Genomic DNA, 12,972 nt, shown 5'->3' on the forward strand with positions numbered 1-12,972 from the left:
TGCACTCCAGCCTGGGCAACAAGAGCAAAACTCCGTTTCAAAAAAACAAAAAAGAATCCTTGTGAATTTCTTTTAGGTGTGCTAATGGCATTGTGGTTATGTTTAGAAGAGTCCTTATGATTTGGGGATATATATTGAAATATTTACAGGTTTTGAGTTAATGGAGGTAGTGGAAGAGTAAGAAAGGAACAATGCTTGGTTTTTCTATTCTCCCTGCTAAGAAATGTCTGGGATTTGTTTCAAAAGAATAGAAGGGCGGACAGAGAGGGCGAGAGTTAAAGATGAAACACGACCGGCCATGAATTGGTAACTGTTGAAGCTACATGATGGGGAGGGGGACATTATCCATCTCCATTTTCTCCACTAGTAATAAATGCTTGATATTTTCCATAATAAAAGGTGATACGGACCTGTAATCCCAGCACTTTGGGAGGCCAAGGCAGGTGGATCACTTGAGCCCAGGAGTTTGAGACCACCCTGAGCAACATGGTGAAACCCATCACTACAAAAATACCAGAAATTAGCCAGGTGTGGTGGTGCGCACCTGTAATCCCAGGTACTCAGGAGGCTGAGGTGGGAGGATCACCTGAGCCTGGGAGGTCAAGGCTGCAGTGAGCCCTGATTATGCCACTGCACTCCAGCCTGGGCAACAGAGTTAGACCCTGTCTCAAAAAAAAAAAAAAAAAAAAAAAAAGTGAAATAGTCTAAACTTACTTCTAAATTCCCCTGGAGAAGGCAGAGAAATAGCTGAAAAACTTGGCAGACATCCTCCAAGTAGCTGAAGCTAAGATACAAGAGGCCCATGTTCCATGGGGGCGTCAGTAAAGACTATCATTTATGATTCACTTATTTAGTGTTAAATTATCCCAGCAGGCAGAATAGGCCAACTGGTCCTCAAAATACATGATGTTTTTGTATTTTTCCTTATTATGGAAAATTTCAAACATACGTAAACAGAATACAGAATCATACAGTGCACTTTCCATGTAACTATTACCCAGTATCAACAATGGTCAGCACTCTTTTATCATCAATACCTTCACCCCTCCCCACTCAATTCTTCTTTAATAGTTTTTAGGTAGGATTTATACACGCAGAAATGCAGAAACCTTAGGTGCACACTTTGACAAATGGAGGCACCCATGTAACTGATACCCCAATGACACCCCAACCATGATACAGAACTTTTCAGAAAGTTCTCCCTGCTGATATTTTTAGCTTTGCCTATTCTAGAACTGAAGAATGAACTTTTTTTTTTTTTTTTTTTGAGATGGAGTCCAGCTCTGTCACCCAGGCTGGAGTGCAGTGGCGTGATCTCGGCTCACTGCAACCTCCATCTCCTGGGTTCAAGCGATTCTCGCGCCTCAGCCTCCCAAGTAGCTGGGATTACATGTGTGTACCACCATGCCCAGCTAATTTTTGTATTTTTAGTAGAGACGGGGTTTTGCCACGTTGGCCAGGCTGGTCTCAAACTCCTGACCTCAAGAGATCTTCCTGTCTTGGCCTCCCAAAGTGCTGGGATTACAGGCAAGAGCTACTGCACCTGGTGTTAAGCATGAATTTTAAACTGCACTTATGTGCAAGCTAATTCTGCATTCATTGTTTTTGCATGCTAGATTCCCATTCCCCAACCTACCTCCACCCCCATCCAGAGAGATGTTCTTTAGAATATATTAGGAAATAATAAAAGGAGCTAGGGAAATTGGGCTTTGACTTTTAAGTACCTGGTAAGTCACTTTGGCCCAGTTTTTTAACTGCTCTGGGCCTTAAATTCATAGAAGGGCTTTCAGCCAGACACTCCTTCCATTCAGGTATTGCTGGACACTGAGGAGCCCTGAGGGAGGAGCACCAAGGCAGAGGACCTTAAGCTTGGGATGGCACAAGAACCACATGGGGGTCTGGAAAACTCCAGAGGTATTCATTCAGCCTGGTGGTAGATGAGTGGGCCTGGCAATCTGCATTTTAACTAGTGCCCCAGGAGGCTCTCATTTAGTCACTGGATTGCCCTTAGACCCTTGGAGAAACTCTAAAGAAAGGTAAGGCCAAAAAAAAAAAAAGAGAGAAAAGCTAAGAAATTAAGTTCTTCCTGCGGTTGAGCTTTAGCAGAACTTCAGTTGGCATTTAGAGTTCTGTCTCTTCAACAAGTCCAAGGCCTCCTTCACATAACAGCTCTTCAAATATTTGAAGTTGGTGATCATGATCCTTCCTCAGTCTGATCTCAGCATGGAACTGCCCCAATTCATTCAACCATTTCCAGTATGACCTCCCCCTTGGGGAGGGAAGGGTTCCTTTCATGCTGAAGTGGATTCCAGTCTTTGGTAATTTCCTCTAGAAGACAAGGGGTGTCCTGGCGGTTTGACCTGGAGCTCAGAAGCAATAAAAGTGTATTATCTGTTGACGATCTATTATTATGCCAGGAACTGTACCAGCCCTTAAACATACAGTGTCATTTAATCCTCAAAAGAACTCTTCAAGAAAGATGTTAATTTTCTCCATTTACCAATTTGGAAACCATGGTTTCCCAGGAAGAGGTGGAGCTGGATGGCGTGATGGTCAGTTTTAAATGTCAAGGAGCTAGGCTATTGTTCTTAAGTCATTCTATTAAGTGCTAACCTGTGTGTTGCTCTGAAGGTATTCTGTACATGTGGTTAGCATCTACAATCAACCAGCTGACTTTAAGTAAAGGAGATTACCTTCAATAATCTGGGTGGGTCTCATCCAATTAATTGGAGAGCTTTAAGAGCAAAACTGAGGTTTCCTTGAGAAAGAAGAAATTCTCCCTGAAGCCTGTAGCATCGCAGCTCCTGCGGAGCTTCCAGAGTTTCTGGGTGCCCTAGAGAGTTTGAATTTGCCAGCCTTCCCAATTATATCATCCAATTCCTTGAAATAAATCTGTGTGTATGTGTGTATTTATTTATTCACATTCTACTCGTTCTGTTTTTCTGGAGAACTCTTGACAGATAAAGACAGGAACCCAGTTCTCCCCAATTTCAAAAGATCACGTCTTGCCTCTGTGACTTGTCCACATTCTGCCAACAACCACCTGCAACTCCACCAAAAACAAGTCAGGGATGTACCTCAGCCTAGGCAGGCTTCAGCTGCCCAGAATTGTATTTGAATATTAACATAGATCCAGCTGGGTGCGGTGGCTGACACCTGTAATCCCAGCACTTTAGGAGGAGAGGCAGGAGGATAGCTTGAGCCCAGGAGTTTGAGAAGCCTAAGCAGCATGGCAAGACCTTGTCTCTGCAAACAAATTTTTAAAAAATTAGCCAGGTGCAGTGGTGCATGCTTGTGGTCCCAGCCACTTGGGAGACTAAGGCAGGAGGATGCCTTGTGCCCAGAAGGTTGAGAAGGTTGAGGCTGCAGTAAGATATGACTGCACCACTGCACTCCAGCCTGGGTGACAGAGCAAGACCCTATCTCTCAAAAAAAAAAAAAAGCAACAAGATTTAAGAATAAACTCTTCCTATCACAAGGCTGCCATGAATGAGACAGACTTTTGTTTTTACATTTGAAGTTTTATAGTGAGCAGAAGGTATGGTTTACTCAGTGCTTAAGAACAGTGACCTGTTCTATTCCTAGCAAGGTCACTAACTTGCTATATAACTTTAGGCAATCCCAAGTTTCACCACTTGATTAATTATAATGCCAGCCTGAAAGTCTGCTTTCCACTGCCCTCATCCACTCAGACAGTTGGCATTAAATAGTCAGATGGCCCATCAGGATTTCAGATCTGACCTACTTTCTAGTTGAGACTCGGGCCTTGAAGGACCCAAGACACCTTCACACCTGTGGTATCTTTGAAGTTCTGCAAACCCAATGTCATGAATGATAAGTGCTCAACAGACAGACACTGGCTGAACTGACTGACCTCTGCTCCTAACCCTGTCCCTGGGTGCTATTTCAGGTGAAAGCCAAGACCCAGTCTCCACACTCCAGCCACTGCAGTTCAAAGGAGAGGATGCCAAGTCCTATAGAAGAAATGTTACAGAGTGCAATAGGGCTCAAAGAGAAGAACAGGAAATGTTTTATGGATGAGGTGATGGTTGAGCTGAGTTTGAGAATTTAACCATAAAAGACTTGAGAGGAATGAAAGGAAGGCATTCCGGGCAAAGGTAAGAACAGAGTAAAGGGCAGGAGATCATGGGTTTGCTTGGGGAAAGGGATGGAGAAAGTTTTCTCCTGGAAAGAAGGCTACACGGAGAGGCCCAGCAAGAGCAGCTGGGGGCTGGGTCACATAAGCCACAAGGGCAGCCCTGAATGACAAAATACTGAATAAGTAGGCAATGGCGAGCTAGAGGAGGCATCCCACAAAAAGCAGAGAGATGAACCAAGGTGTGCTTTGGAAACCTGCACCTGACAACACAATGGACGGGAGTAAATTGGGGAAGAAGCGGTACAAGCCCCACCTGAATTATTAATAGGGTATCAACCCTGCTCAACTTGCACTGTCTCATTCAATCCTCACCACCACTTCCTAAGGTGCTCTTACTATTCCATTTTACAGATAAGGGAACCAAGGCTCAGAGCACTTAAGAAATGTGCCCCAGATCACACAGCCAGTGTGGCACTGGGATCTTCCCCAGCTGGTCTGACTCCAGGGCCAGCACACAAGACCCCTAGACCAGTCTGCCTCAAGTCAGGGCTTGGGCCTTGCATGCTAATTTCCCAGGGTTAATTTCCCAGGTCTGGGTTGAGAAGTAGGGGTCATGGAAAGAAGGAGAATGATACAAGAGACTTGGCAAAGATGATTTCTCCGTAACCTACTAATGGAGGGGAAATACTGACTGGAAAAAGATGGTTTGAGCCAAGCTTCCCCAGGGTTGCACATCAAGCCAGCAAAACCCCAGATTTTCTCAGGAGCACACACCAAGTCCTATGCAAATGATCCTCCATATAGACCAGCTGCTTTCAGAAACAGCTCAGTTAGCTTTTAATCATAAGCAAGCTGAACACCCCAAGAATTGATGGAAGGAATATGGTGACTGTTATAGATTGAACTGTGTCCCCAAAATTCATGTTGAACTCCTAACCCCCACACTTTGGAAACTGGGTCCACTGCAGATGTAATTAGGTAAGTTAAGATAGGAAGGAAGGTAGACCCTTTCCAATGACTGATGTCCTTATAAAAGAGGAAATTTGGCCAGCCTGGGCAACATGGCAAAACCCTCGTCTCTACAAAAATTAAAAAATTAGCTGGGCGTGGTGGCAGGCGCCTGTAATCTCAGCTACTTGGGAGGCTGAGGCAGGAGAATCGCTTGATCCCGGGAGGCAGAGGTTGCAGTGAGCCGAGATCGTGCCACTGAATTCCAGCCTGGGAGACAGGGCAAGATTCCATCTCAAAAATAAAAAACAAAACAACAAAAAAAACCCAACAACTAAAAAGGGAAATTTGGATACAGACATGCACATAGGGAGAATGCCATGTGAAGATGAAGGCAGAGCTCAGGTGATGGAGAAGAAACCAAGGAATGCCAAAGATTGCCAGCAAACCACCAAAAGGCCGGAGAGAGCTGTAGAACACTTTCTCCCTCACAGCCCGCAGAAGGGCCAATCTGCTGACACCTTGATCTTGGACTTCTTGCCTCCAGAACTGTTAGAGAATAAATTTCTGTTTAAGCCACCCAGTCTGTGGTATTTGTTATGGCAGCCCTAGCAAACTCATACAGTAACTTATGACATTCCTTTTCCATACAAAGACAATAGTGCACCTTTCCAACTTCCTTTAGTAAACAAAATGAAAATCCCACTGTGAACGCTTGTCATAAACGCAATGTATGTAATTGTAAGACTATTTCCGTAACATAGCTGTGAGTTAAAAACGGGCAAATGTCTGAAATTTCATCTCTTGTCCAATTGCCCAGGAGTTAGGGACTATTTTTTATTCTGAAATGAAAAACAATTTTTACTTTAACAATAAAGGACCTTCTTTCTCTTTCCTTTACTCTTAGAATTAAATATTGAGGCCGGGTGCAGTGACTCATGCCTGAACTTGAGCCCAGGAGTTTGAGACCAGCCTGGGCAACATAGAGAGACCTTATTTCTATTAAAAAAAAAAATTAGCCAGAAGCAGTGGTGCGCGTCTGTAGTCCCAGCTACTTGGGAGGCTGAGGTGGGAGAATCGTTTGAGCCCAGGAGGTTGAGGCAGCAGTGAGCTGTGATGGTACTACTATACTCCAGCCTGGGAGGCAAAGTGACCCTGTCTCAAAAAAAAATTAAATATTGACTGGATCAGATTCTCTCTGTGCCCTGAAGAAACCAGCCCAACAGTTTCTTTTCTTTTTTTTTCTTTTGAGATGGAGTCTCGCTTTGTCACCCAGGCTGGAGTGCAGTAGAGCGATCTCGGCTCACTGCAACTTCCGCCTCCCAGGTTCAAGCGAGTCTCTTGCCTCAGGCTCCCGAGTAGCTGGGACTACAGGCACGTGCCACCATGTCCGGCTAATTTTTAGTATTTTTAGTAGAGACGGGGTTTCACCGTGTTAGCTAGGATGGTCTCGATGTCCTGACCTTGTAATCCTCCTGCCTCGGCCTCCCAAAGTGTTGGGATTACAGGCATAAGCCACCACACCCGGCCCAGCCCAACAGTTTCTTCAGGCAGTTAATCAAGAGGTCTTATCAGACCCCTCACCCAGCAGAGGGTCTCTGTACCAGGATAGGAAACCACATTAACATGACCACAAGCCCTCTCAGTTTCAAAGTGGCAACAGCTCTCTGAAATACTGAAGCTGGCTGTAGGCAGCTGTTCCATACGTTTACACATTCAATTCTACAAAAACTGTTCATTTCTTTGTTTAACCTGTGTGTTACTTGGAAGAATGCATGCTTCATCCGTTGTGAATGACTGTGGTTATGAAGGGAAGCGTGTCAGCCCTGGGGAATTCCAGAGTCAGTTTTCAGATCATGATAAGCCCCAGTAAGAAGTGAAACCAAAACAGTACTCCTTTTGATACTTGGAAAATCCCCTACTCCAAAATATTTTTGCATATGTACATAAATTATGGAAAATTGTACTATAAAACTCCTGCAACTCAAATGTAAGCCACCGGAATTATCTATTTTTTAAAATTAAAAATTATGTTCCTATGGGACAAAGCACTTCGTCTCTTTGAAGTTAACAGTAGCTAACATTTACTAAGCACTTCAGTGACAGGCAAGTTCTAAGCCCTTTACATGGAATGAACTTTTTAATTCTCACATCAACCCTCTGAGGTAAGCACCCTTCTGATTCCCATTGTGCATGGGAATGCACACAGAATGAAGCACAGAAAGGATAAGCAACTTGTCCAAGGTCGCAGACGTGGTAGAGCTGGGATTCAAAACCAGGCAATCTGGGTCTAGCATACCCCACTTCTTCAATAACCAACCAAACTAGATATGCAGACAAAAAAGCCAAAAGGAATCCAGTGAGTGGGGACAGGTGAAGGAGGGTGGGTTAAGGATGGAGGGCAGAAGAGAGCAGCTACAATCCAGGCACCATGCTGCCCTTCCCATGGGCTTTTCCCACTTAATCAGCACACCTCCCTCTGGAGTACACATTCCTCTCCCACTTGACATGAGACACTGAGGCTTGGAGTGATTCAAGCGGCTTATGGGAGGGCATACTAGCAGGTGATACTCCCAAACCCAGGTCTAGCTGACTGCAAAGACCAGTGTTGCTTTTCCAGCCCATTTTCTCCCCAAAGTCATGGTTCCAAATTGCAACCTCTTCATTATGAATGGCACAATCTAGCACTGGAGAGTGATTAGCCTGGGCAGTGGGAGGCTGAGTCACCCCATCCCAGATGCACTGAGATGTCCCAGATGTCCCAAGAGCCTGAGTACAGTGTAGGTACTTAATTAATGTGCCAGTCTGAGAGTCAAGAGACTCAGGCTCTGGTCTCTTTTTTGGCACTGACTTGTGGCTTTAGCCAAATCCCTAACCTGGGCTTCTAGTTTTCTTCTTCTTCTTCATTTTTTTTTTTTTTTTTTGAGACAGAGTCTCACTCCGTCACCCAGGCTGGAGTTCAGTGGCACAATCTCGGCTCACTGCAACCTCCGCCTCCCAGATTCAAGTGATTCTCGTGCCTCAGCCTCCCGAGTAGTTGGGACTACAGGCATGTGCAATCACGCCCAACTAATTTTTGTATTTTTAGTAAAGATGGGGTTCACCATGTTGCCCAGTCTGGTCTCGAACTCCTGACCTCAAGTGATCTGCCTGCCTCAGCCTCCCAAAGTGCTGGGATAACAGGTGTGAACCACCGCACTCAGCCCTATTTTTCTTAAGTACAAATTGTATATAAGGGTGCCTGGCCAGTGCACCACACAAGGTTGATGTAAAAGGCAACAAAAGTGAACTGGCCGTGACAACTGTAAGGAGCTGGACAGCTGATTTTTGCCAGATTGAATGTAACCAGGTCATCCCAGCAGTGAACATGGTGCACACATGCCAGCCCAGCCAGGAAGGCACTGCCAGGAGAACGGTTCTCGGGGAACTTCACTCTCTTCCCTAGGAAAGCTGGATTCAGAGCCTCCACAGTGGTTTGGCTGGCCGAGGCTCAACAGCTGCTTCCAAGGCAGGCCTGCCAGTCTAGGCCACCCACGGTGGCTCATGCCTGTAAACCCAGCACTTTGGGAGGCTGAGATGGGATGGGTACTTGAGCCAAGGAGTTCGAGACCAGCCTAGGCAACATAGCGAGACCTGTCTCTACAAAATATCAGCCAGTATGGTGGTGCACGCCAGTTGTCCTAGCTACCTGGGAGACTGAAGTGGAAGGATTGCTGGAGCCGGGGAGGTTGAGGCTGCAGTGAGTCGTCATTGCACCTTTGCACTCCAGACTGGGCGACAGAGCAAGACCCTGTCTTTAAAACAAAACAAACAAAAAAACAGCCAAGGGAAGGCCACTTTGTCTCCCAGGTGATGCCGGGAGGGAAGTTTTCGAGGACTGAACAGCTTCCTCTCTTCTCCCTCCAGGTCCCTGTGCACTTGGCACATAGGTCGGCATTCGGGTGTGGGTGGCAGAGTGCCATCTGGTACAGCATCCAGCACTAGGTTTCAACTCTGTGTTACAGAACCAGGAATGGTGGTAGTGCAGCAAGTACTCACTTATTAGAGGGCAGAGCATTTAGGTGAGACAGACCCCATGGGGTCCAGATTGGATGAGTGAGCGGGGAAGAACCTCCCACAGTATATCCTGAACACAGAAGGATCCCTCCAAGATTCCCACTGGCCCCCACCCCACTGGTTCCGGTCCCCAGGAAGAGGAAGGGCTCAGATCAGCATAACAGTGAATCACCGAGCACTTCCACACAATGACCCCTCCAGGAGGGTGGAGAAGCTTGTCTGGCAACTGCCTACACAAACGGCAATTCCGAAGAGCATCAAACAAACCAGTTTAGCCCCAATTCCCATTTTGCATAAGAATGCGCCCCACAAAAACAACACCCGAAGAACACTAGTTGATCACCACTGGTTGATCGATACCACTTGCAAACACTAAAGTTTGAGCCAAGACAGAATTTTAAAAGTCCCCTGGAAGGAACTTTGGGTAAAGTGGTTTTGTGGAAACTGGTGTTAAAGTGTCCTTAGACTGAACTCAAACGTTCCATGGGGAGCACCAGATATTTCCAGCAACAGATCTTGGTAAACTTGGTTTCAGAAAGAAGTTAAGCCAGAGAAGGGTTTGGACCCATAAACCAAAGGGAACTTGTTAGTTACTAAGTGACTGTCAAGGTACATGTTTTCTTTATGCTAATAAGAGGTTACACAAATTCCAGGAAGGAGGATTGCTAGGTGCAGGGGATGGTTAGGTCACAGGGGGACCGCCTGCCGGCTGGCCTCTAAATAGACCCTCACCATGGCTCCTTAATCCAGGGAAGCAGCAAAAACGAACAGCAATTGGATTGAAATCAGGGCAAAGGCCCTTGCGTTAAGCCGGGAGAGTCGTTCTTAAAAACGTGCATCTTCCCAGAGGTCACGGCCTCCTTCACATCGTCCAGGTCGGGCACGGGTCCCAGAGAACGACATCCCAGTGTACATGAGGTACTGAGCGAAGACAGTGGGCATTGCTTCTCCCCTCCCCGTCCCCGAACTACTCTTGCCAGCCATCAAACACAAGGAAAGGTGTTCTCTACAACCAAACGGATGATTTCGTCCACTTCTTCCTTAAACACCTAAAACCCACAGCGGAAGCACTAGTAGCCCTTCATTCGGAATCAGAGCAGCATCATCTGCGAACCTGCAAAGCCCAGGCGCTAAGGGTGCCAGGACACAGCGAGAGTGGCCCCTGCCCAGATCCGACACAAGCCTCGGGGTCTCCGGGCGGCGTAGACGCCGCACTTCGCTCGCTTGCCGCTCTGCACCTACCTCGCTCGCACATCCGCCAGGGTCCGGCACCTGAGCCGTCGGTTCCGCGGGTGCCTTCTCCTCTTCCCCGGCGTCCAAGGGGCCACTCCGAGCCGCTCGGGGGTCCCCGCCGCCCCCCTGCACAGCCTGGCTGCCGCCGTCCACGCTGGCGCCGGCTCCTCCGGTGGACGAGGCGGTGGCGGCGCCGAGCGGCCCGTGGGCCTCGTCCGCGCTCCCAGCAGCCACGCTGTGCACCAGCCACGCATCCACCCTGGTGCGAGGGACGAAGGGGACCCCGAGCGCGCGCACCTCTCGGAGCAGCTGGCCCTCGGGCGGCGCGGCAGGGTCCAGCTCCCGGCCCTTGGGGTGCAAGTGGCCCGTGCGCCCCCACCCTCCCGAGGCCGAGAAGGGGCTGAGGGCGTAGGCGGAGCTGGCCGGGCCGCCCAGGAACAGCAGCTCGTCCTGGAGCAAGGTGGGCGGCGGCAGCAGCAGGTAAAGATCTAGGTCTACGCGGAGCCCCGCCAAGCTCAGCAGGAGGGTGAGGTGCAGGAGGCCGCCGCCGGCCGACCACCACCGCTTCAGGTGTTTCATCGCCGCCGCGCGCCCGGGAACGCCCCTGCCGGCGCCCGCGGGTCCCGGCGCCCCAGCCGCCGGAGTGACACGTGCGGACCCCGCGCGCCGCCCGCACCTGCCTGGAACCCAGATAAGTGAAACAATGGACCGGGGCGCGCGGCGGCCGTCGCGGGTTCCCAGGACCGGGCACAAAGGCGTTCCCTCGGCAACCGGCACCGTGCCTGGCACCGCCGGGGATCGGGAGAAGCGAAGGAGGAGCCCCCTGTGCGCCGAGCCCGTTCGCCCATCCGCCCGCAGCCCAGCGCGGTGGCCAAGCTCCGCCCCGGGCCGCGGGCGCAGCCGACGGGAACACGCCCCCTGCCGCCCCAGGCCCGCGCCCGTGGGAGGGGCCGCGCGGGGCGGGGCTCCCCGAGCTCAAAGCCTCTTTATGTCCGGGGAACGCAAGGCTTTCTGGGAGCAGAAGTTGTTCTGGGCACCAAGTGGCCCCTTGCCACCCTGTGGCCGTGAGCTGGGCCATCCTTGCTGAAAGCCACGGGCGGGAGTTGGGGTGGAGAGCTAGGTGGTGGGTAGCTGGGTGGGAAGGGACAGGATTTGTAGACTGGGCGGAGAGTGACTGGGCAGCTGCGAGGGGCCTGGCAGCTTGCAAAGGGCTTCCACCCCAACGTGAGGACACTTGGCGGGCAGAGTGGGCAAGAGTAACCTCTCTGTCTCAGTTCCGCTATCTGTAAAATGGGGATCATAGCGCCTGTGAAACAGGGATGTGTTGAGGTCAGATGAAATATTTTGTGTAAAGTTCGGAGTTTCACATATAAATTCCACCGTTGCCATTGGGATCAGTCATCCCACCACTCTGCACACCCCAGTCCCAGCCTCACAGACCCCTCTCTCTTCTCTTGGCGTGCTCTGCATAGTGCTAGACCTCCTCTCTTCGTATCCTTTGCTCCTTATCCATTGTTTCCTTGAGGGTTGACAGCACCAGCTCTACAGTTACCCTGAGTGAGTTCAAGTCCCCCCCCTCCACTTGAGGGGCGACCTTGGACAAATCTCTCCTTTTCTCTGTGCCTCAGTTTTCTCACTGTAAAATGAGACTAATAATAGCACCTCCCCAGCAGACCTTTTGCGAGCCCCAAATGAGATAATGCATGTAAACCACCGACCACAGCACTGCATAGGTAGGAAGTGCTCCCTGCTACCCGTTGTTAGTATTACTCACCCTCAAGGCTTAGCTCCAAAGCTACATCCTCTGAATTTTCACCAGTTGGCATTAATCTCTCCCCCATCTGTTCCACCGTGCTTTCTCCGTTTGCCAACATTGTAACAGTTGGCCCATTCAACTCTGTGTTGTAGATGAGAATCGGTCTGATTTGCCCATTGTAAATTCTTGAGGACAAGGAACCTGTTTGGTTCACCTTTGTCCATGCACAGTACCCAGCACTGGGCCTTGCAAGGGTAGGTTTTACTAACCTTAGCTCACTTCCTTGGAAGAAAAGGGGAAAGGAGGGGATGCCTAACTGAGAATGGGCAGTTGTGTAAAAAGTTGAGCAAGACTTGTTTTAAAAGGCCCCTCCCTCCACCTGGCTTTCTCGTCTCTCTCCTGGGCTAGTGTAGTAAGAAGAGAAAAGAATGGGGACCAGCGGAGCAGAAGCAGACTTCTTAAAGTTGCTTCCTCTGTGTTAAGCCTTGGAGGATGGGTTGGGGTGGCAAAGAGGATGAAGAAAGGTGATTGCCAGGTTATCAAGACCCCGTTCACAGCATTTAGTCTCTGAACAGCGGGTTTAGAGTCTCAGCTTAGTAAATGCTGCCTTCAGCTTTTTACTGAGAACCTACTAACTGCCTGAGGCTGTGCTGGAGGCATGAAGGATATGAAATGGAGTACTTTCCTTCCGTAAGTTTATGGTTTTACTAGGGAGATGAGATAAAAATTTGTGAGACACTAAGAAACAAGAGAAATAATGTACTTAATTGCCAAAATACTTAGATGTAAATTACTTCAAGGTTTATATAGGGAGCTCTAAAACTATTGAGAGTAGAGGCGGTGCCTTCTTCAAGGTGGTGCCCTCCAGAATCTTACACAC

The 12,972-nt window shown here is 48.9% G+C and overlaps 1 protein-coding gene across 3 annotated transcripts in view; it reads right to left on the bottom strand.

Moving 5' to 3' along the window:
• The window catches only part of NFE2L3 (NFE2 like bZIP transcription factor 3), a 32,371-nt gene extending 21,155 nt beyond the window's left edge, over positions 1-11,216 (bottom strand). The window contains exon 1 of one of the 3 annotated variants that reach the window (XM_054496928.2): positions 10,346-11,216. In XM_054496928.2, the coding sequence (XP_054352903.1) occupies positions 10,346-10,915 (570 nt within the window). In that variant the 5' untranslated portion in view covers positions 10,916-11,216. The remainder of the gene's footprint in view (positions 1-10,345) is intronic. The other 2 variants (XM_054496929.2, XM_063667461.1) reach the window with 2 other exon arrangements.
• Positions 11,217-12,972: the final 1,756 nt, after the last annotated feature.

This window comes from Pongo pygmaeus, chromosome 6 (genome assembly GCF_028885625.2).
Source record: "Pongo pygmaeus isolate AG05252 chromosome 6, NHGRI_mPonPyg2-v2.0_pri, whole genome shotgun sequence".
NCBI classification, from domain to species: domain Eukaryota; kingdom Metazoa; phylum Chordata; class Mammalia; order Primates; family Hominidae; genus Pongo; species Pongo pygmaeus.